This window comes from Diabrotica undecimpunctata, chromosome 1 (assembly GCF_040954645.1).
Source record: "Diabrotica undecimpunctata isolate CICGRU chromosome 1, icDiaUnde3, whole genome shotgun sequence".
Lineage (NCBI taxonomy): Eukaryota > Metazoa > Arthropoda > Insecta > Coleoptera > Chrysomelidae > Diabrotica > Diabrotica undecimpunctata.
The window spans coordinates 207,442,726-207,468,937 of record NC_092803.1 but is presented as its reverse complement, the minus strand read 5'-3'; the positions used below and the strand labels follow the sequence as shown (position 1 = coordinate 207,468,937).

Genomic DNA, 26,212 nt, shown 5'->3' with positions numbered 1-26,212 from the left:
GCATCTAAAGAAGAAGAAGTACTTTCAAGTAGTTCTTTGAAGTTTTCAACCCATCTGTTTTGTACTACGTCACTGGTACTAACTATATGCCCATTTTTGTCTCTACACATCATCAGCCGTGGTTTGAATTCTTTTCTTGTCTTATTTAGGATGTTATAGAACTTTCTAGTTTCATTTTTTCCTAGTAATTGAAGCTATTGCATAATTTTCCAAGGTTCACATTTTTGTTCGCTGAACGCGTTTTTCCTCCTTCCTGAGTTCCTTGTACGTTTGCTCCTTATCCGGTGTTCTTCTTTATTGCATAGGTTTAAACGCATAGTTTTTTCTCTTAGTGATATCTTCACATTCATCATCGAACGCTGCTTCAACATCTGCCGCTTCCTTAATTGTTCTTCTACATATATCCTACTGCTCGCCAGCTGTTAAATTCTTATCTACTGTGTTTTTATTTCATTGCTTTTATTTTACGCCTACCAAGAAGTGATTTAAATCTATATTAGTCCCGAGATAGGTACGTATATCCAATATATTAGAGAAGCGCCTGGTTTCTATTAAGATGTTATCTATCTATGAAGTCCATGTTACTTTATGGATATTCTTGTGGGGAACGTAGGTACTTCCAACGACCATGACCTTGAAAGCTGTAAATACTATATTCTATTTACATTGTCGTTGGTGATATCTACTAGATGGTCTGTACTTCGTCATAGAATTGATCTATGACATCCTCTTCTTTGTCTTCGGGTACCTCCGGAAACCTTACAGTGAAATGTCCTTTCTATAACATGATACAGAAATCTTCAGCTTTTATGAAGTATTTTTTCTTTTTCTGATGTTACTGTACTTTCTGGACCACGCATTTAATGATTTTTTTTATGAATTTTCTATGAAAAAAATAGTTTCTATACTTTATCTGTCTCATATTTCTTTATTTATTAGTCTATATTTTACTGTTTGTTTCTGATCACAATTTGACTCGGGTTGTTACTCTTTTTAAATCTTTCCTTATCTTAAAATAAAACATCCCACTTATCCATTTTACATAAAACTAAGACTCTCACATCTTATGCTATTGCAAGTACTAAAAATTCTTATTCACATTTTTAATGTTCTTATCGATAATCCTTTCTTTTTGATCTGATTCTCCGCCTAGGTTTTTATTGGTAATCCTTCTTGTTATTACGAGTTGGGAGGAGGTTAACAAAAACGGCTGTGGATACGCATTTTTTGTGTGTGACCTGAACTCGCTGAGAATAGCTGGATATTGCACCTTGACAATTCGTCGTTAATTGTGAAAAGGATTTTGGTGGATCAGGCATTCTAACTTTGCCGCACCCACTTTATAGCCCCGATATCACCCCTGTAACTTTTTCTTAATCCCCAAGATAAAGATGCACTCATTATGGCGACGTAGAGAAGGATGGGGAATCTGTAACCGCGATGCTGAACGGGTTAACTTCAAAGGAGCAACTACGATGCTTCCAGTCATGGCAGCAACATTAAAGATGTCGTGTACATTTGTAAAGTCGATAATAAATTTCCAAAACTTAGAGAGACGATAATTAGCCACATTTAGCAAAAAAAGTTTTGTAATACTTTGTAAGTATCTGGGTTTTGATGAATCTGACTCGTATTGACGTCTAATAGTACTGGAAAAAACTTTTTATATTTCGTAAAACTAGACAATTTTTGAAGTTTACAACTTTTATTGTTATTACCTTATAGCTAAGCACGTTGTACAGCTCATACACTTTCTCGTTTTTACGCTTACTGTGAAGGCGGCAACCAAAAGTTGATCGTAGCCACGATTTATGATCCAGAATAATCAGCGTAAAAAAGAAAGCATCACTTTGTCCCTTCTACATCACATAAATCATTTTTAGTATTATCTCCTTGGGCAGGGATTATCGCGATGTATATCGGAACCACATGAAATGCACTCGCTAATCGCATTAAGGTACATGAATCAATCGTGAATGTGCCACTTCCATAAACGTAGTGGTGTTCTTAGTATACTTATAACTCAATTGTGAGCAATAATAAGCAGTTTTAGAGGTCATAAAATTGCTATAAGCGGTGAAATGTGTAACGGGTAATTTTACATGTTTAAAATTGAAGAATTGGACTTTCTTTAAAACTCGCCAGCGTGTGAGACTTCCTTACAATAAATTTGTGCATCCATTTTAACATAAGTAGACAAAATAATTAAAACATAAGATAAATATAATCCGTTTTTAGTTTGATGCTTGTAAGAACTTTAATTTAGGGAATTTGAAGGTAAATACACAATAAGACCAAAAATAGTAACTGATGATCATGCACAAAAACAACTGATCCATTTTAATTATCTCCGGTATTACGTTTTGGCAAAAAAAACAACACTGATCAAAAACTTGAGAGATTTTAGTGTATAAGCGAAAAACTTCAGAAAGCATTGAAGATCATAACAAGCATAAAAACTTTATAAAACGTACATATGATATATCGATGTGATAGTTCGGCTATGACGCAAGGAAATAATTCTAAAATTCAAACTAACGAAAACAAAATAAAAACAGCATATCAATAGAATTCGTTATGTTGTGGGTGTCCCTTTTCCTCAACATAAGACCAGAATCAAACCAAACTTCTAAGTAGTTGATTATGAAATATTTTGATTAATTAATCTTGTCAACACTTTTTACAGTTTGTTTTGAAAATAACTAACCTTAACTGACTACTTTGCTACGTAGGGTATGTACGTGTCATATGTAGTATGAGCAATATCTACACTAAGGCGAAATATTGACGAAAAAATAAGAACGATCCTGATTGTATAATTATATAGCGCTATGAGCATTAGATAGTGATATGAGCGTCCTAGTAAGGACAAGAAAATGTATAATAGAGCTTCGAGATAATCATCCGACTGAGTAGAATTAATAATCTTTTTTATGGCTTTCTACTGTCGTTTGTGTCTTTTGAAATTTGACAAGTGGTAGAGGCCATATTGTTGAAGCTCATCATCATTATCATCATCAACATCATCATCATCATTCCCCAGCTATTTGCGCCCACTTGTGGACATAGGCCTCCTTCATTTTTGTTCGTTATGCTTAATGTTGAGCACTTTTCATCCAATTTCTTGTCATTTTCTTGGGATCGTCAGTCCAAGAAATAGGCAGTTTTCCTCTACTTCTTTTGTCTAACCTCGCCCTCCACTCAAGCAAACTTTTCGTCCACCAATTCAAGAAATTATGAAATCTGCAACTAATGTTCTTCGTCTTAAGTTGTCTTGAGTCTTGAGGTTGTCCGAGAACAAAACTATGTCGTCTGCGAACTGTTAAGGCCTTTCTCTTCCCAGTTAAGTTTTTTACAAGTACATTCTAGTACTGCGGTAAACAGTTTAGGCGATAAGATATCACCCTGTCTGACTCCTCAGCCGATTGGGATATGATTCATGTTTTTATATAGTTTCACCGCCATAGTTGCGTTTTGTATGTATTGCAAATTAACCTTGTATATCGGTAGTCAATGCAGCATGCTTGTAGTGCTTCTAGGATTTTGTTAAATTCTACCGTGTCAAAGGCTTCATGGAAATCTAAAGAAGCCAGAACGAGTGTTCGATTGCATTCGATAGTCTTTCTATTACCGTTTTAATGCTCTGTAGGTAATCATTTGTTCCAAATCCGATACGAAATTCCGCTTGCTCTATTGGCTCTTAGAAATCAAGTTTTTTCTCAAGATGATTCGTTACTATTCTTGTAAGGAGTTTGTATAGGTGACTAAGAAGACTTATAGGTCTGTAGGTTTATAATTAATGGTTAGCTCCTATTTGTACAATATAATTACCTCAGCATTGAGCCATTTGTCGGGTATACTACTGTCCAAAAGGTACATGAAAGGTTTTTCATTTTCTTTTTATTTATAGGCAAGTGCCTTCTCCAAACTACACAATCTTCGCCTAGAGATTTGTTATTCTTAGCTTTTCTCAGGGCTAGTATTATTTCGTCTATTGTGATTTCTGGTAGTAGTTGTAATTCTTGGTTGAAAATGCCCTTTTTCCTTATTAATATTTCTGGTACTTGATCTTCACTGCTAATTGCATTGTGTTGGCTTGAGTACAGTAATTTGTAGAAGTCTTCAACAATTTTAAGGATTTCCTCTCTGTTGGTTGTAAGATGACCATTTCTATCTTTAATATTTATTATCTGCCTTGTCCCTGTTTTTAGTCTTTTTCTCAATACTTTTATACTTCTATTGTTCTCAATGGTATGTTTAATTTGTTCTCGGTTGTATTTTCGAGGTCTTGCCTAACAGCTTTGGATATTTAGTTGTGCAAACCTATTATTAAATTCGGAATCATGTCTCTTTTCAACATTTCTCCACGTATTAGTTCACATTAATCAACAATGATTTGTTTGAAATGCTCCAAACATGTTGATCGCCTAATGTAAACACATGATTTTATATAAGCCCAAAACAAAAAAATCTAACGGATTAAGATCCGGAGAATGAGCAAGCCACTCTATGAATGCATGTGGTTTCAATAGGACGATGTTACGTACCACACAGCTTATACCACATTGGACTTTCTGTACGGATAATTTGAGAGCATGGTCGGTCATCTCACGTGGAAGTGATGTGAACTGTTCACCAAGATCGTGCGACTTGATTCTGTTTAAATTTAAAGATAGGAAGCCCCAGACATGTCTTGTTCCTTTTTTTTCATCGCTCTTTCTTGATTTAACAAAAAATGGTGAAAAAGAATAAAATAAAAAGAGTTCGTAATCAATATTATGAAGGACAGCGTAGGAATAATAGTGGATTAACAATACCCGTTAAAAAGTTTGGCAAAAATAATGGAATTAAAATATTTTAAAGACAAATTAAGAAATGCGTACAGCATAGGTATTCAAGGTATGTCTAATGATGTACCACACATGTTACATTCCCCATTTAGAATTAGTGGTACTAAAAGGAAGGGGGTTGACAAATGACAAATGCCTATATTGTTAAAAGATCTCTCCATTGGAATCAAAATCGGCCTGTTTTATCATTTTCACAAAATCCAATAAATATTGCCAACTATGCGCGTGGACTCAGTTGATTGGCAAATCCTGTATAAACAGATATATGTATAATGAAAAATGTCAATAGATTCGCACATTTCTCGATTTTTTTAAGTCAATAAATAATCGAATTTACGAAGACTATCATCATTAGCATTTAATTAATCTACAGTTAAAAATTAATTGAATTGTCATAGTTACGGGAATAACGGTATACCGGTATGTATTTAAGACTCTGAGATGACAACTAACTTCTATGTCCCGAAGCAAGATCATATAAATAATATTTTTGTGCCTACCTACACCAGAATTTAATGGATTAGACGAACATTTGTAATCGTCAATTTACAACAGACGATTTAATTCTGCCTTTATTAAAATGCCAAGAGGATTGTTTATACGTAATAATACATATCTACGAGGGAAGACCAAATAATAAAAACATTTTTAAATTTGTCCATCTTTGACCAATGAAAAATGTTACCAGATTATTAAAACAGTGATTTATTATAAACTTTTTTTCATATATTATCTACATCATTAGAGGATAGCAGTTATGGAATTTAATCTGCGTTCCTGCTTCTTCTCTTTTGTGTAAACATGACTATGTCGGTTTTACAATGTTCCTCCAGTAAGTTGTCGTTCCATCGTTTTCGTGATCTTCGTACTGATCGTCTTCTTATTGGGAAACCTCCTCTCACCGTCTTTACCACTGTATTTGTTGTCATTCAAAGACGCATTGATGAAATGAGTTATGATGTTGAAAGCTTCTTGCATATTTATTTACAAACGACCCATTTTTCTATACAGTTGGACGAGTCAACTATACCTGATAATGATGCATTATTATTTACACAAGTTCGTTTAATTAAGGATCAAAATATCCACGAAGATTGTTATTTGCCAAACTTTGGACAACTAATACTACAGGCGAATCAATATTTCGTGTTTTGAAGACTTTCTTCTTGGAAAAAATATTATATTGGTCGCTACGGATGGGGCACCTGCCATAATTGGGCGTTATCGCGGATTTCTAAGTTTTTTAAAAGAAAATGCACTTGGAGTCTTGGAAACAAACTGTCAAAGGTAGACAACATTTTGTTGCTAAAAATTTGAAAGTAAGCTTGCGCACGAATCTCTAAAATTTATCATTGATACTTCTTCTTAACGTGCCCTATCAAATCCCCTTGACGTTAGCGATTAACATGGCGAAACTGTCTCTGTCTTGAGCTATTCTAAAGAGTTGCTCAGCTTTCCTCATTCCTGTCCACTCCCTGATATTCTTCAACCAAGAGGCCTGCTTTCTACCAATTTCTCTGCGTCCTTCGATTTTACCCATCATAATAAGTTGAAGAATATTATATCGGTCTCTCCTTACTACGTGTCCAAAATAGGCCATCTTTCTACATTTGATGTTATCAAGCAGCTCGCGAGCAGCATTTGCTCTCTCAAGGACTGCCACATTTGTCAGCATAGCCGTCCATGGAATTTTTAGTATACGTCTGTGCAGCCACATTTCAAAAGCCTCCAGACGATTAATGGTGGATATTTTTAATGTCCATGCTTCGACACCGTATAAGAGGACTGACCAAATGTAGCATTTAACCATGCGCTTTCGAAGTTGAAGTTGCAAGTTATCATTACAGAAGAATGACTTCATTTTTAAAAATGTCGTGCGGGCTATCTCGATTCTACGTTTTATCTCTTGATCTGGATCTAGTTGTTCAGTAGTATGGCAACCAAGATAATTAAAACTGGACACTCTTTGAATTATATGACCATCAACATATAATCGTGCATCTTGATGTACTAAACGGCTAAACACCATGTGTTTTGTTTTTGAACAGTTTATGTTTAGGCCAAACTCTCCTCCCACTGTATCAATGGGATTTAAAAGGCATTGTAATCCATTCATGTCATCACTTAAAATAACTGTATCGTCTGCATCATATCTGATTGTATTTATCAGAATTTCATTAACTTTCATGCCCCATTCCAAATTATGCAGCGCTTCTTTAAATACTCTATCTGAATATAAATTAAATAACAGTGGGGACAGTATACAACCCTGTCTGACATCTCTTTGTATTTTACATATTTCTGTTGATTTTCCGTTTATGCGAGCTGTCGCTGTTTGACGCCAGTATAACTTTTCTATGAATCGTATGTCTTGACTATCAACTCCTTTATCTTTTAATATTGTAATGCTGTACTCGATCAAAGGCCTTTTCATAGTCAATAAATAGAGCAAAGACGTCTTTCCTTTGATCTCGATATTTCTGCAGTAATACATTTAGTGCAAAGAGGGCGTCCCAAGTTCCCAGTCCATTTCTGAAGCCAAATTGTGTTTCATCCTGGTCTTCTTCACATTTATCTCTGATTCTACTGTGGATGATGCGTAGAAATATTTTCAAAGTGTGGCTCATAAGACTTATCATTCTATAATCGCCACAGTTTTTCGGACGTTGTTTTTTTGGTAGTGTTATGAATTCGGACTTTAACCAATCTTCAGGGATATCACCAGTCGAATAAACATCATTGAAAAGCTTGACCAGTATTCCAATGTTTTCCTCATTTATAAGCTTTAACATCTCTGTCGGTATGTTATCAGGGCCAACGGCTTTCTTGTTCTTTGCTAACTTTATAGCATGCAGTATTTCTGATTTTAGTATTTCTGGTCCTTCACCTTCAACTAAAGTCTCCAGTTCTTCGGGTCTATCATCATTATACAGTTCATTTATATAATTACACCAGGTTGTTCGAATTTCATGTTCGTCTATTATCATTTTTCCCGACGAATCGGTTATAGTATGTGGAGTTTTCTTATGATAAAGACCAGCTAGTTCTCTAACTTTTTTAATTGATACAGTAAACCGAATCCAAAACAATGCGTTGAATACGCGGTTATTTATACAGATTAAAGAAGAAAATGACGAGGAAAATATAAAAGAAAACTTAATGAAGATTGCTTATTTGACAGATTTGGTTGCTAAATTTAATATGGTGGTATATTTTTCCAGTTCTTCAAATGGCCCCAGGTAATCTGCCAGTGACTTCTACAGTTGATTCTATAAGGCCAGATTAAGGGTAAGAGAGGCCCTGGACGTACACGTATATCCTGGCTGGCCAATCTTAGGAAGTGGACTGATCTATTTCGAGTTGCTGTGAATAAAATAGAATAGAATAAAATAAGATGAAAAGAATCTCCAGGAAGACGATGTTTTATTATGAGTCTAACATTTGAATGCCGTCTATTCAGATTTTAAACTAGATTTGAAAATATTATGACGCTGGTACTAGCGCAATGGATTATCGATCCATTGGGTGATATTAAACAAACGGATATTAATTAAGAGGAATTGATTAGAATGAGTAGTAAGGAATAACTTAATGTACAGTTTAGAAAGGGATATCAACATTTCTTTCTTCAAAAAGACATATCTGTTACTTATCCCTAAAAAGAAAGTTTTTAATTGCTCTTCCATCTTCATACCTAGTAGAAAAGGATTTCAGCACAGTTACATATTTATATCACATATATCTCAAAACAAAAAAAAAGAAACAAACTGAACATCATTAATTGAGGATATTTGAGATTAGATCTAATTAAATTATTGCCAAATGTTGATACTTTATTATTAAACCATAGAGTTCATCCCTACCATTAAATAAATTTATTTTTTGCTTAGTTTTTTTTTCATGTATCAGGTAATATATTTTGATTTAAATTTAATTAATAAATGTGTAAAAGTGGGTTGTTTTTTTTTAATTTTTAAACTATAGGTACTTCATCATCATCATTAGTTGGCGCTGCAGTCCGTCGTGAGCCCTGGTCTGCTTCAAAACATTCTTCCAGCCTTTCCGTTCGAGTGTCTGTCTTCTCTGATATCTGAGTTCTATAGATGCCTTAATACTGTTAAAAATTTAAATTTTTCCAAGAGAATAGCAGGGGGTCTACGAGAGAAAAAAAATTTGGGAACATCTGCTCTAGTATAACGCAAAAATATTATATATTCTGAACAACTCATTATAACAATATGGAACAGATATAAATTAAGATTGATGTTAGTAAGAAGAAGCAGAAGTACACGGTAATTCAAATAATAAATATACGTGCCATGTATAAGACAAAACTAACAATTTAGTTTCAAAAGTCAAGATGCTACTTCAATGATCGAAAGGGTACTTAAAGTACAAGATTATTGTTTTAAAATTATAGAAACAGCCGTTTAAACATTCACAGAAAAACCATAGGAATAATTTGTGTTCTATTGTGCAGAGGTAGCTTTATGAATTTGTTAATTAAATCTATACTTTCTTGTGTGGCAGCTATAAAGTCCTCTCAAGTGCACACCGCCATCGAAAAAAAAAAACTGCAGCCTCAAAGAGCTGCATGATTGGTTTTCATAGTCGTACCGGTTGGGGTTATCCATCTCGCGAAACAACGTTTCTAGGCTATCTAGCACAGGCTCGAAACCACGATTCTAATTTATGATAGTTTTGCATGGATATTGTTGTAAATAAGTTCTTAGCCAATTTATTTACGAGTTTTTAACGGTTGAATGCTTACAAACACTTCAATATCGTCGGTTAATTGCCCAAGATCTTTCTTTTTCTCTTGCAGCAGTGACGGAGACAATAGAAATACGATCAAACAAATTTAATCACAGATATTTATTTAAAATAATTGGGTGAATAATTTTTTCAAGTTTATCAGCATTATCTACTCTATTTCATGGAAATTTATCCCAATTTTAATTGAAAACACGTTTATTGTTACGTTTAAATTTCAGAATACTTCCAGAACTTTTAGATTACTCACAAGAATTATTCGAGAAGTCATTGAGAATGAAAAACGCCCTAACTATCTCAATAAAAGAGATAACAGCACTCGGTTGCTCAGATATGAATATTAGCGTTATCGTCATCGTATCCAGTTGGATAAAAAACCTATAAAACATTGAAAATAACAGGTTTTTCACTGAGAAAAATACATAAAAAAAATGGTGGGTGTCACGTTCTTACTGAATACCATAAATAACCTCGATTGAAAAATGTAAAGAAGTGTAAAAGTATGAAGTCTCTGACACCTGCAGAGAATGGCTAAAAATAGATGATCAAAAAGGATAAAAATATGGACTCCGCCCACTAGAAGAAACCGAGTTAGACCAAGACGGTCATGGAGAGGGGATGTCGAAGATGCAATGACCGCCAGATATTTAAAAACTGAAGATTGCTTTGACAGAAAAGCTGGAAATTAGGATACGAGAAATGGCGCCAGCTGTAAACTCGCTTATTATATTATATATGAAATTTTATGTCTGCTTATTACTGAATTGTTAATAATTTTTTATAATAAGACCACACATTTAAGTTCTTTGAAATTTTAAAAATCTTAATTTGTTTCTATATACATTTTGTTTAATGATTAGTAATTTCCAAAATTTGTTAAATATAACATAGAATTTATTTATTATTACTACATTCTCATTATCATTATATTCTAAAAATAAAACTACTGGTTTTACTGGTACATTTCAAAATATATATCACATAAACACACGGCAATTTTGAGTAAGCTATTAGTTAATGACATGCTGGCTGCGTACATATACAACTGCATGTGTCTTGTGATGGGTGAGATTGATTCAGGCCCGTGCAAATATGTATAGGCATACAGAGCGATCAGAAGAAGTTACTTCAGCCCAACCCAACATTGACATGGAGCTGTCATTTAGTATAATCAATCTTAGCAGACGACAGCTAAATACAGTCAAAAAGATGAGAACTGGACAATATCAACTAATCAAACGAGTCGATGGGAAGAGTGAATTACCCATAGTGCAGAAAACTCGAAGCGAAGCGAGAATAAGATAAATTCTCACTGGCAAACCAGCAACTTAATACTTTTACGTAAATTTGAATAAAAATTTAGAGTTTTTAAAACTACAAAAATTACGAATAAATACAACAGTAATCCAAACTACGGTGCTTGAATCAAGAGAGATTTGGGAAGTCATTGAGATCAAAAAACGCCCGAAGTGTCTCAATAAAAGAGATGACGCCACCCGCTCTTTCAACAACAGTCTTCGCGCCAACTCATTAACATCTCAAAACTAATATCAAACAAACATTCGCCGTAGTTTCGTATTATTAAGAATATGAACAGTCTTTGTAGTGTAAGATTTTCAAGAAAGTAATAAAAGCGACGCTTTACTTTATTTATTTGGTATTTCTGTTCAATCTTCCATCTACATATAGTTTATTTGACAATAAACCAAGTGCTAATAAACCACTTAGTTTATTGTTAAATTCAAACCCCATTTGCACGACTATGTACCTGTGTAATATAAATCAACTGGATCTTAAATACCGCTGAATATAGGTGAATATCACTTCAATAAAGTATAAAATTTGTCTGTTTTGAGAGTTTACGTGTTTCGTGTCCGTTCAAGCATCAAAAACACAGTCATTTTAGAATGTATTGAAGTATACTTTTAAGATTACAAAGCTGTTAATAATATAAACCGGCTTTAATAAATAATCTTTTACTTACCGGTGATTTGATTGATCTGAAAACTGCTATTTCCAGGTATTAGGCTGTATCTCAATGCCGCGTTCTGTTCAATATCAGCATCTGTAGCCATGACTTTCCCCACGAGTGTCCCCCTCCTCAAATTTTCTTCGATCTTAAATTCGTATGAGTCTCTGGCAAACACTGGATCGTTATCGTTAGCATCTAGGATCTCTAGTATTACTTTGGTGGTAGCTGTTTCCGAAGGAGTACCGTTATCGCTGGCGGCAACTGAAAAAGAAATAATTGTAAATGTTTGAAAAGAACATCAATGTCAAATTTACAAATGCTTTGCAAAACGGATTGAGAATAATTATGAATGAATCATAAGTAAAGAAAAAACACATGAACATCTTTACCTCGGATTTGTTAATATGAAGAAGACTCTCGACAGACTATACAGCTAAAATTTTCAAATGTTTATCCAAAATGAATATCAACCATAAATTAGAAACTACATCATAAGTAAAAATAGGAGGTTAGAAAGTTTCATTACCAATAAAGAAGACAAGGAGGAAAAAATTGCTTTGTGATAAGTAGACCTCTTGGGCGGAAGTTGAAGATCAATATAACTGTGGGTAACACAGTTATCGATAGTGACAACTATACTACTACTATCGGTTCACAGCGTTCTCCGACGCCTTCCGACTCCTAACCGCCATTCTTCTCTATTTAACCATAGGCCTGGAGAGATTTCTCTTTCCTTTAGTTCTTTTTCAATTCCCTCTCTCCAGCTTCTTCTCGGTCTTCCTCTTTTTCTGCTTCCTTGTGGTGTCCACGTCAAAATCTGTTTCGAAATCCTGGCATCTGGCATTCTCTGTACATGGCCGTACCATATTAACTGTTTTGTTTTTATGTCATCAACTATTGTATGCTTGACTCCCATCATTTCTCGTATTCTCTCATTTGGTATCCGATCTCTTCTTGATTTGCCTGCTGCTCTTCTCCAGAAGTCCATTTCTGTTGCTAGTAACAGTTTATCTGTTCTTTGTTTCATTGGCCAAACTTCACTGCCATATGTGATTTCACTTTTAAGTATGGTGTTGTATATGAGTTGTTTGTTCGTTTTAGATATTTTTTGGTTCCACAGAATGCCGTTCATCCTGGATATGGCTTTTCTACCCTGTATGTTTCTGTTTTTTATAGCAGCATCGAGTGTTCCATCTTGAGTTATCTTCATACCCAGGTACTTGTATTCATCACAGTGTCTAATTTCTACCCCATCGTTTAATATAATGGACTGCTTTGTCCCTCCAATACACATGGTTTCAGTTTTCTGAATGTTGACTTCGAGACCCCATTTATTATATTTTTCTATTAGCTTCCGAGTCATGTAACTCAAGTCGTCATGATCTTGAGCAATCAGTATTTGGTCATCAGCGAAACATAAGGTGTACAGTGTAGTCTCGTCGTTGAGAGGGATTCCCATGCCATTACATTTTCTTTTCCACAGCTTGAGTGCTTGTTCCAGATAAATTTTGAAAAGGGTAGGCGAAATACAGCACCCCTGCTTTAGTCCTTTCGTAACCTTAAATCCCTTAGATATCCTTGATCCAGTTTTAATTTTTGCAGTCGTTCCTTTATACTGACTTTGGACTGCTTTGATAAGGCCATGTTTAATGTTGGTTTGCTGTAAGGTTGACCATAGTTTACTGTGGTACTAGTGACAACTATACTCAACAAAAACATCAATAAAATGGGAGGTAGAGTTATATGTTCGTATTGACATTTTGAAAAACGTTGTCATGCAAGATCAAATACAGTCGTATTAATTGATTATTTATTGAATAATTATTACTAACCTGTTAATATATATTTGTCCTTAGTTTCTCGATCGAGTGGAGAGCGAAGATAAAGCCAACCGCTATTGGGAAAAATGCCGAAGATTTCCTGAATATCCGAATCGTCTGAAGAATTAGCATACGATAGTAGACGATAGGTTATTCTGGCGTTGTTGCCGCTGTCGGCATCTATAGCGGTGAGCTGTAGTATCTGCAAAAAAATAATAGATCATTAAAATACAAGAAGTTAAATAATTTAATTTAAGAGCTAGATTAGAACAAATAGTGGGAATTGATTTCCCACTATTTTTTGGGGGAGTTTTGGATAAAAAATGTAGAAAATTTCTAATACTGCATGGTAAAAAGGACATTATAAATTAGCTAAGGAAATATTAGTGAAAGAATCGGTCAAACCTGGTAACTGAACAAGTTTGACAATAATTATTATAATAATATTAATCTTAGTTTTACATATATCTAAAGATTTTAGTATAAGTTTGACGGGTCTTGCAAATTGCTGGTTTTGCTTAATGCTTAAAGCACTCTACAATTAGGATTAATTTAAGCAAACACAGATAATTAAACAAGAAGTATGAAGCAACTGAGATCTCGGTAAATAAAACTATTCATCGCTTAAATGTATTTCATGAGAAACGTAAATGTTAAAATATTAATTTTCTATTAGTATAGTCGATAAAGTATGGAAGAATGTGTACTTGTTTGAATGTGAATAAGGTGGGTGTGACCTACACGAAAATGTTTTCAAAACAGTTACTGGCGCTTTGTTGCAACACGACAACCATGGGAGGTGATATTTAGGATTATATTTTAAACATTATTATATGATGAATGTGTCGTTCGTTATGAAATTAGTGTCTAGTGTAACTCATATCGTTTCAATTTAGTCTATGATATGCGCAGTAAATGTTGCGAAGAACTCAAATAATTTTTTATCATTACATAAGGGCACAATTCGAGATTAAAAAAGATTACTGGGCTTAACTTTTTTTCGCAAATAAAATGGAGAAAGGAAGGACACATAGCTGGTCGATGGACAAAACACTGTTGGAATGGGCACCACCTGAGGACAAACGAAATATCAGGATATAAATGGCGCAATGTACACGAAAGTGGAAACAAGGGGAGGAGACCTTGATCGATGCATTGCCTCGAGTAAAAATACGCACATTTGAGGATAAATATGAATGATGGATACGTTCCATGATTTGTTTAATCGTTTGATAACAAGAGAGTAATCAATTATCAAATGCGAAAAAAAGTAAAATCTGAGGACAAGCATCCCAGGAGAATCCCAACAGAATAATGCAACATTTACACAATACGAAAGCAAATTACCCGAAAAGAAATTGGAAGATAAGTACGAAAATTCAAGGATGAATTTTTTTATATTAATAATTAAGATACTTCAGGCTACAGAGACAACAAAAGTATCAGCAAAGGCGCTAAAAGGTCTACTAACACAGTCCTGGAGCATTTTCATTAAGAATAAGTATGATAAAGTGAGACACGGAAACACAGAAATTTACATACATTTCTCGGACGCTTTTACCGTTATTGGAATTGTTCACTATATACTTTTGAGCTGCATTATCTTGCTCTATTATTTACTTTCATGTGAGCTTGTCTCTATGACTTTTTGTAGGGAAAAAGCTGTTTATTAGATTTCCTTTAGTAGAATACGTAATTGTGTTCCGTTACTTTGTTTTACTTCTAGAAATCTGTAATAATAAATTAACTACAAGGCAAATATTTAATATTTAATGTTTTATGGAGGAAGCAATTACCGAAGAGTATAAACGATTTTCTAAAAAATGTTTCTAATTAGAGAGCGTGCAACTTTGCTGGAGGTATGTGGTTTCAAAATAATATCTAATTTTCATCAATTTGAAAAACATCAAACATTTATGATCGTAATTGTGCTTGATTGCATCAGTGATGCGTGCTATTTATTCGTCATATAAAAAACTTTGTTATTTTTAGGTGCATTAACTTGTTATTTGTATATTTTACGTTTATAGGTGTAAAAACTTTTCACAAATATAGTAGTGTATGTAAAACATGACATTGTTACATCCTCTTCCGCATAATTACAATTATATACCACGTATTATCTTTGGTGATCTGACAGAGACTGACTTATGTACTTTCCAAGCTTGGATGACAATAGAACGTACCAGATCAAAAATTTTGGAAGAGAAACAATAAATTGGTTCTTATTAATGATGAACCCGTGTTTAGGAATTTTAAAAATACCTAGCTATGGCAAAAATCAAGGGAGGTCGCACATCTAAAATCAGGTAAAGCACACATTAAAGCCAAATATTTCCAGTTTCATTGCTTTGCCATGCTTTCAAAATTTTTTAACGGATGATACTCACAGAATCTCCACCATCATAAATGAGAAGTTAATAGAAGAATAGAAGTTAACAGAAAAGTAAAAGCAGAAAAAAGAAAAAAATGAGAACTTCTAGAGAACTGTATAGAATCAAAATACTTGGGGGTAGAATTTAATCGTACTTTCACATCAAAAGCTAACTGTGATTACAAAAGGACAAAGGTTTCCTCAAGAAATAACATAATACTGGAATAAGTTGGGTAGCTAGGTCAAGTGTGCTAAAAACATCAGCTATGGCTTTGTGTTTCTCTGCAGGAGACTATTCAGCCCCAGTTTGAAATCTTTCCGCTCACTTCACCGTGTTAATCACGCTATAAATCAAACGACTCTAATAACATCGGTTGAAACCTACTCCAGTTCATCGCTCATAGCCATTAATCGGAATTGCTCCTCCGAAAATTAGAAGGAAAGTAATTTCTTAGTTCGAAAAAGCCATATTATATATTTAATTTTCATATAAGTCAGACTTTAAGTTTTAGTTACTTTTTAGATCTTAGATCTTTTTCTCCAACTTCTTATAGGAACTTACAACTTTGCAAATTGCAAACCTGCAAATTTTTTAAATTGCTTTAAGCCTCTGCTCCGTTATTTTGACAACCATTGGTGCCACCCCTAGACTCCCGCTAACATTAGCACCATTAACAACTGAATAAAAGAATACAAAGAACAAATGACAAATAAATACTTTTATACTTTTATTTTTGCGTTATAAAATCACTAATGAAACTGAATGCGAAAGATATTTATAAAAATGGTACAGTTCAGACACTTTGACGATAGAATATAGAAAATATTCAGAAGTATCAAAAATACTTTTCTTTTTAGAAAATATTTTACCCGGATACTAGTTTGATTGTTCTATTTAGAGCAGTAAAAAACAAAAAACAACTTACCCAAATATGATTATCGAAAGAAAATAACCACTTAATTGAATAGAAGCATTTTTCGCATATGAGTGTACTACGTATTCTTGTGTAAACAATTCTACAGTGTATGGTGCTATTTGACGTGTGATAATAAACATAAATTTGCGCAATTTGGGGCATATAAGTTACTGGGGTTGGAAAACAAGTACTCTCAAATAAAAAATATGTTTTGACAATATCATTACCGCTACAAATCATCGGATAACAATCCTGACTTATAATATTGAAATTTTTCAGTTGGTCTGATTAAAATACCGTGAATGTTAAGCCCTAACTGCTACACCATAATTTAATATCAATGTAGGCTGGAGACGCGGACAACGCATCAACAATATCCAGATAATAAGGCAAATACCCTCTTATACCTCGTCAATTTGCATAAGCCCGTACTAAAATCCTGCAAAACAAACAATGCGCTATTGTTCTTTAACGCCTATTGTTACTGTTATTTTTATATTTATGGCAATTTTTATCTTCGAATAATAAGAGAGTACTGAAGGAATTTCCTGAGAGTACCGTGTTTCCCGGTAATGTATTTAAAACGTCAATTTTAGATGATGGAAACAACATAAAACGCGTCAAATAAATTCATTTAGACCAATATTTCTGAGGTATTTGTCAGGAATTAAAAATTTTAAATATAATTTTTAGCATATATGAAAACTAGCGTTTTCATATATGCTAAATGTTTTTTAATAGTGTTGCAAGTGAACTACAATGAGATTTCTACAAACAAAAGGTCTAGATCTGTTCTGAGCTATTCTGGACCTATCCAAAGCTATTTTGTACATATTTTAACCTATTCTGAGCTGTTATGAACAGAGACAGTTATAGGGAAATGATTCTGAGCTCTTATGAACAGAGACAGTTATAGGAAAACGACTCTGTAGATTTATGACGACACAGTGGAGTAGATCGTCCAACTGACTCAATACCAAGGAATGTTCTACAAACAACAGGTCTAGATCAGTTCTAAGCTAGCCTGAGCCTATCTTAAACTATTCTGTATCTATTTTATGCCCTTTTAGACATATTCTGAGCTTTTCAGGATGTTTTGTAGTTTTGTAAGCTGTTCTAAGAGGTAGTTCTAGAGAAACTACCCTGAGCAGTTTTGTGACGACACATTGGACTGGTGGGTGTTCCAAATGCACTAATACCAAGTAGTTTTTAACATACAAATTATTCAGATCTGCTTTAAGTCATTCTTGGCGTGTTCTAAGCTATTCTGAACCTATATTAAGCTGTTTTAGACCTATTTTGATCCGTGCTGGATCCATAATTTGAACTAGGCGTTTCAACTAACTCAATAACAAGCAGTATTATACAAAAAAGGTCTTAAATAGTTCTGAGACATTCTGGGCCTGTTCTAAGCTTATCTAGACCTATTCTGAGCTTTTCTAGACCTATTCTACGCTGTTCTGGAACTGATATAAGCTACTCTAGATCTTTATCTAAAGAAACGACTACGCAAATTTATCACGTCACAGTAAAGTGAAGTATGTATCAACTTAATACCTATTTTGTGAAATTATTCTGAAGACCCTGTCCGTAAAATCCTTAAGATAAAGGCATAAAACTATCTTCTGTTCTGGCTTACCTTGCTGCTTATCTTTAACTCAAATTGTTTGCAAATATTTTCCAGTTATCTGCTTCTTACCATTGAAAGTCAGTGATTCCGGTAATCGAAACAAATTCTTTACTTTGTTATGTCATCTCTTGTATCATCCACGCTTAATATATATTTTTTTGATAGTTTTCCGCTAGATATTTATTGCCCACTGCTTACCTACTGAAATTATTTTGTTGCTCACTGCATCAAACAATACGTAATTAAATACGTATAACAACTATCAAATGACTACCAAGCTAACAACGATGAAGATTGGTTATACAAGGAAAAGTGAAAGGAAAGTGAAGTGGAAAAACAACAATAGAGCTCTTCTGAACTGTTTCATACAAAGTAAAATGAGTCGGGATGATCCTCAATGTAATTAAAGGATGAGGCGCTCGAAAAAGAAGAAGCAAAAAAGAACTTGATCATTTCAATGAATTGTTTATCAATAATAATAATTTTGACCTAAAAACGCAATAAAAATGTACAATTAGAACAAAAGCCAGAATCCAACGAAGGAGGCTGCTTCAACACCAAGAAACACATGCAAAAGCAGACTACTCGAGTGAGTAATGTATACCTTGGGGCCATAGAATTACCAGATGTAGATAAAATCTTTCCAGACCTATTACCAGAGGATTCAGGATTCACAAATCACAAAAAAAAGCACAAAGACGTTTAAAATAAAAACATAGATCGAAAATGGGATAAGGACTAGGGTTACCTTCATAAAGAAAGGAAAAATATCTCGTCCAAAATTCCTAAGAGAAATAAATTTTGCAACATTTGCTGTGAAATGGAAGAAAAAGCTGTGTATAGTTATATCAGACAGAAATTCTGGTGAAGTGTCATTTACACTTCTGTCAGCATGTGCAACTGGCGAATAAGGCGACAGAAAAACGTATTAGCACAATATTATTGAATGAAATAGAGGATGATGCTTTTTACAAAAAGTAAATATTGGTGTTTCATCTGGACCAAGATCTTTTCTAACTTTTGCAGTTTTTATGACATGCTCTAACTCTGATGTAGATATAGACAACAGTTCATATGAAACAGTCATTAGAAAACTGAGAGAAAAGACTGAGAAGAAAAGAAGGGTAGATAGTCAAAATGAGTGAAATTGTGGTAGTTCTTCATCTTAATGTTTACATTTTGTCTACAACGAAGAGTTAAGATTCGTCTTACGTACTAGAATAACTTCAACACGATATGACAAATCTCACGGTAGTGATCATAGCATACTAGTGGGAAAAATGAGTATAAAATTCAATCAATGGAAGACTCTTAAACTAATGATTTACATACAAAACGACTACATAATGTAAAATACTTTGATCTAAGAACAAAAAACTTTATATAAAAAGATTAAAAGGAAAAACAAAAACCACAGGCAATAAAATGGAAATATGAGATCGATCTCAGCTAGGAAAAATTTAGGAAGAACGCAAAAGAAGATGCTTTTGCAGCTCTTGGTACAAGAACTGCAAATCAAAGCATCAAATGTACCGTAACACCCGACACGTCAAATACAAGTGCAAGGTATATTGATTCAAGAATAAAAATAGTACAGAATTTATCCCCTTCTCACACCGCAAAAATGTTGACTATTTTAATCAGACTAAATCTCTCCTATTCAAGTTTACTGACCCACAAACAAGACAGAAACAAGAGACTACCGCAAAACTAATCACGAAACAATACTTCCTAGCTTTGACACTGTTCTCATCACCTTCATCAGTCCGTATTTGTGTTTTTGTTGGGTCGCTTCGAAAAAGATTTTTCTCAATTTATGGGAAAACAATTCTAAATGGGTTCTTCTTCGAAATGAATTGCAAAAAACGCTTTATTCACGGTTGGGGAATCGAAGAATTCAACCGTAACAAACTTAGATAAAGTATGATACATTCGATTCGATGCACTTTTTTCTTTTTAAATCAATTAATTATTAGAAACGATGGTATTTGGAAGAATGCTAGTTATTCGGCGTTTTCTGTCAAATCATGGTACGGGTGGTGTTATTTCATTAATGAAATCTATCAGAAATTCATTATTGAGTATGTGCGTGATAAAGAAGAATGTAAATTTTTGCAATTACGACCTATATATAACATTTGTAGACCTGGAAAGGGCTATGATGTTTTTTTTTTCGGAAGCCGTTTGTTTGTTGCTTTATCGTACTTCTTCCATTCGTATAAGCCCCTGCCCTGTCTTGCCCTCTGAAGCTGGCTCATTAAATTAGTTTTGCAGATTTTGAAATTTATTTGTTGTATTCCTTATCTAATATAAATAATTGAATAAATTTGTAAATAAATATATCTACATCTCTTGAAGACTTGTAAAAGCGTGTATCCTCTTTCCAATTTTGTTCAATGTTTATCTACAAATAGCTCTAAACACTATAGAGCCAACTCCGCCTCCGGTAAGTGCTGGGTGGATTGAATAGCTCAGTAAATGCCGGTGCTGGTCCCAAGCCTGGATAAAGGAGGAGAGTTAGGGCGATGGGCTAGCAACTCATCCCTTGTCAAAAGAAATAAATACTAACAATTTCGACCAAAAACCTCGTAATACAAAGGATGGATCAAAACAAAGACGACTAATGCAACGGAAAAGAAAAAAGAAAATAAAGAATTAGCGGAAAGAAAAATAGATATATGTATTCTCACTGAAACCAAGAAAAAGGAAAAAAGAAATAAAGAGATATGAGAATATATACATATATACAGTGGAGTGAGTCAAGATAACAGAGCTAAGAGAGGAGTCTCTATGGCCATTCGAAAAAATCTTAAAACCAATATTAAATCATGGACTGAAGTAAATGAACAACTGCTAATACTGGAAATAAAAGAGAATAAGCAAGACATCGTAATTGTCGGAGTCTATGCTCCAAATGAAGATGCAGATCCAGAAAGTAAAGACGATTTCTACAACAAGATGAATGAAATACTCTCTGAAGTTAAAGAAAGCTGTGAAATCTTTATACTAGGAGATTTAAACGGCAGAGTAGGGAGGGAAGAAAATAACAGAATCGTAGGAAGATATGGGGAACAAATAACCAATGACAAGGGAATGCGTCTAAGAGATTTTTGTGAAACAATGTCTCTCAAAATTATGAATGGATTTTTTCAACATAGAGACCTTACACAAATACACAAATAAGAAGAAAACTGCTTATCAGAAGTGGATATCAACGAGAAAGGAGGAAGATTGCAAGATATATAAAAAATTAAATCGAGATGTAAAAAGAGAAGTAGTGAAAATTAAAAATGAGATGTGGGATCGAAGATGTGCAGAGGTGGATAGGTATAAATATCCAAGATGTAAATTCCAAGAGATCGAAATGGAAGAAATATCCGAACATACACAAATAATTGAGATAACAACCGGAGAGTTAAGCGATGCCCTCACAAGATCGAAAAACGGCAAAGCAGCAGAATCTGGAGACATCCCAAATGAGTTGGTAAAGTATGGACCAAAAATATTACATGAGATGTTGGTTCAACTATTTAACAAATGCTTAAAAGGACAAAATATCGCTGATGATTGGAATGTTGGATACATTAGCTTAATATTCAAGAAAGGGGATAAACGCAAATGGTCTAATTGTAGGGGAATAACTGTTATCAGCTCAGTGGGGAGGTTGTACGGTCGAATAATAAAAAAAGAATAGAATCAGAATACGAAAACATAGAAGAACAAAATGGATTTCGTGCAGTAAGATCGTGCACTGATGGTATATTCGTTCTGCAGCAAGTAATCGAAAAACGGAAGGCAAGGAATCTATCTACCCACTATTGTTTGTAGATTTAGAGAAGTCATACGATACGGTACCTTTGGAAAAACTGTTTCAAACATTAACGAAAGTAGTTCTCAGTAGAGAGTATGTGGATGTTATCGCAAATATACACAAAAATGCAAGAAGTGTCGTTAAAGAAGGAAACTTTATATCTGAATCATTTCCAATAACAAAGGTGCTTAAACAAGGATGTTGTCTGTCTCCGACCTTATTTAAAATATATATTCAATCATCGCTAGAGCAGTGGAGAAAACAAGTATCCGGAATGGGAATAGACATAGGCGGTGGTAAATGTCTAACAACTTTATTTTTCGCAGATGATCAGGTAGTCGTAGCGAATGATGTGGAAGACATGGACTACATGTTTAGAAAACTAAAGAAAGAATATGAACAATGGGGCCTCAATATGAATATGTTAAAGACAGAGTATCTTAAAATAGGAGATGATGAAGAAGATCCAGTTAGAAATACGAAACACAAAAACATGCAATAAATATAAATATCTCCGATCTATAATATCTAAAGAAGACACTACCAAAAGAGACATCGAGAACAGAACGCAGCAGGGAAAAAAGCGGTAATCATTCTTAACTCTCTACTATGGTCTAAAGATATTAGACAAGAAACGAAATTGACAATCTATCGAACCTTGGTAGAGCCTTTTATGACTTTGGCAGAAGTTTGGCAGATCACGAAAAACATTAGAAAAAGTTAGAAAAGGTTAGAAAAAGAAAAGAAGTAGTAAAAATGGATTTTCTAAGGAGAGCATGGTGTATTCAGAAAAAATCATATCAGTAATGAAGATATTAGAAGAAGGAAAAATACTATATATTCCAGTGTAGACAGAAAGCTTTAAATTACATACCACAACAAAGAAAAAGAAGGAGAAAGCCTTCAGTTATCTGGGAAGAAAATGTACAGCACATAATGAGAGATAGAGCCATCAAAGAAGACGAATGGATGGACAGAAAACGATGGCGGTCGAAATGCGAGAAGTGACAGAGGCTGTAGGAACTTTGCTTACAATGATAACCATGTATATAGCTAGAATTTTGCAGACAATCAACCAGTAGTGTATCAGGATTTGAATTATATACAACACATGTTGACCTATGACCAAAAATGGATAATAGAAGACTAACAACAAAAAAATGCTATAAAACCAATGAATAAGAAATATAATATTATGTTAAGATAAATATTTGACATCTTGGAGATCTTACTTAATTTTTATTTATTACTTTTATTTATTTATTGTTTTATTTAAATTTAAATATAGTAATTGCTTAATTAAAGATCCTATACAATTAATTATATAATATATTAAAGCAAAATAAACGCCGACAAATCGTTAAAAAATGTTTAGATCTACAACAGATGGCACCAGAGTTGTTATTTATTAAATTAAAAACAGTTTTCTTATTCTTAAGTAAATGCTTATCAGTTGAATGAAATCGTAGGCTTGCACGGCCAGAGTCAGAATTATAGTTTATTTGTCTTCCGGGTTTGGACCGTGTCATTTGTGAGTGACCCAAAAGTGGGTTCATCTCGACGTTTCGCTACAATTGTATGTAGCTTCTTCAGGAGAACAAAAAAGAAAACAAAAGACGGATTCACTTCCCGCCTCTCGACGCGTTAGTGTTCTGAGCTGTTGGACGTGAATCCCTGTCCTGGCATTTGGTTTTCACCTCTGGCTGCGTTAAGTAGTTGAGTTACTGTGACCAAATGCCCATCTTGGTAGTTAGTATTCGCCTCTGGTTGCGTTGAGTAACAGTTACCGTTGCTAACTACCCATCTTCCTGTCTTTTGTTTTCTTTTTTGTTCTCCTGAAGAAGCTACATACAATTGTAGCGAAACGTCGAGATGAACCCACTTTTGGGTCACTCACAAATGACACGGTCCAAACCCGGAAGACGAATAAACTATAAAGCTTATCAGTTGGTTCTATAAATTCGTTTTTTTTGTTACTTCTTAATTTCACCTATGCACCCCGTTCTGGGAAAACCCTAGTGCTAGTTGTGGTATAACTAACTATCTACGTAAGTTTTTAATTGAAACAAAAATAATTCGAACTTACCTGTGTGTTGACTGTTAGTGATTCCAAAATGCTCAAAGAATACTCCTTCCGTTCGAAAACAGGAGCGTTGTCGTTCACGTCCTGCACCTCTACTAAAACTGTCAAATTAGCAGATAACGGTGGCACGCCAGTATCTGTAGCCGTAATCATCAAACTGTGCCTCTGAGACGTTTCATAATCCAAATGTCGCGTAATCGTCAAATCTCCCAATTTACTATCGATCTTAAAGAGACCTCCGTAGGGATTGTTGACTATTTTGTAAGTTACTATACCGTTTGGGCCTGAGTCTTTATCTTTAGCATGCGCAGAGTATAATGGTAAGCCCGTCTCGACGTTTTCGGGCACGGAAATTCTGACGATAGTTGAGTCGAATTCAGGGGCATTATCGTTGACATCTTCTATTTCAATGTTCACCTGCAAAAATATAAGAGGTGAGTAAAGTTAGTAAGAACTAGGTATAAAAAAAGCGTGATAACTTCTGACCAACCATTACTGAGACAGAAATAGGAATTTGGACGCATCTAGTAAAAGCACTATCAATTGAACTATTCAGGCGCATAACAAACAAAATTAAAATTGCTAGAATGATTTCCAATCTCCAATAGAAGCGGAATTTCAATCAGAAGAAATAAAAGAAGAGGAGGAACCGAGACCAGCTAAAGACCACATAAATCCTTAACAGTTTAATAGATATCAATATTTTTTTTATCGAAAAGACGAATTCCCAAGCTGCGTCAATAGATCGTATAAGATCAGGTGCATAAGTCGTCTATTTTTTTAAAAGATTTTTAACCAACATGTTTTGAGCCTTCCAATTCTCGAAACTCTAAGAAATATCATTGCCACTTTTGACTACGGTCTTTCAAGCATAATCTCACGCATTATAGTTTCGAACCACTACCCGCTTGAGTAAGTGCGTCAGATGGCAGGAGTAGCTCACCGGCTCTAGTACTGACTAACGACACAACGCAATGAAACTTTACTGCGTGCCCTTGGCTCAATAATATCGTGTCAGTCACCACCTCGTGAGTGAACGACGCATGCGCTTCACCTTAGCTAGTAAGTAAATAAACGATAATGGAATTAAATGGTCAACCAAATAATTCAATTGTGTGTGAGACACGTACGATGCCGCAGTACCATGTAGTCAATTGTACATACAAACCAGGCTTAAATCGGTGTTTTTGCAGAATGATTTATGTAATAGAGTAGATCAAGAGATCTCAAAAGGCTTACGCGATTTTGCTTGTATAAAGCTACCGAAGTATACATTGCCGTCTACTTCAAATCTTACTCTGATTAGTCTCTTCTGCTTAAACCTAGTGGATGACAAAGGTTAAGTGACTCTCTTCAAATATTTAGAGGAAACACACTTCAAAGGATCTACGGACCATTGCGAGAAAGTATGTTTTAGAAAATAAAAAGTAATTTGGAACTTCCAAGAGTTAATACGTTTTTAAAGTCGAGAAGATTGGCAAGACTTGAACCACAGAATAAAATATTGTACGAAAGAAGAGGAAAGACTTAAGAGAGAAATTTAGAACGATGTATCTCAGGCGGTGAAGAGATGTAGCGAAGCGAAGTAGACACTGGCAAAGTGTGAATGAGGCCAAAATTCAATATAAGTTTTAGCGATAAAGATAAATCCGGCAAAAAAAAAAAATAAATAAAAATGTCGAAGAATAAAACAGAATCTATACCAACAATTATCTAGAAAAAGAAGAATTAAATAAACAGTACGATACTTTCAATACGTACAGAGAGGTGAAATAATAAGAAAGTAGAAACATATAGACCATCAGAAAATCGTGTGGTTGGGGGAAAATAAAACGTTATCATTAAAGAACAAGAAAAACTCGAAACATAAAGAACTTGATCTAACATAACTTTGAGATTTATTAAACTAGCTAAAAAAGCTACTCGACTTCAAACGCCAAATAGTCCAAAGAAATATAAACTTCTATTTCTTAATGATCCAG

At 34.2% G+C, this 26,212-nt stretch overlaps 1 protein-coding gene across 1 annotated transcript in view; it reads right to left on the bottom strand.

The window, feature by feature from the left end:
• Positions 1 to 26,212, bottom strand: part of ds (dachsous cadherin-related 1) — a 100,669-nt gene that overhangs the window by 25,530 nt on the left and 48,927 nt on the right. Inside the window, exons 4-6 of the mRNA XM_072521074.1 lie at positions 24,234 to 24,647; positions 13,428 to 13,617; positions 11,608 to 11,856 (exon numbers count right to left, since the gene is read on the bottom strand). Of these exons, the coding sequence (XP_072377175.1) occupies positions 11,608 to 11,856; positions 13,428 to 13,617; positions 24,234 to 24,647 (853 nt within the window). The remainder of the gene's footprint in view (positions 1 to 11,607; positions 11,857 to 13,427; positions 13,618 to 24,233; positions 24,648 to 26,212) is intronic.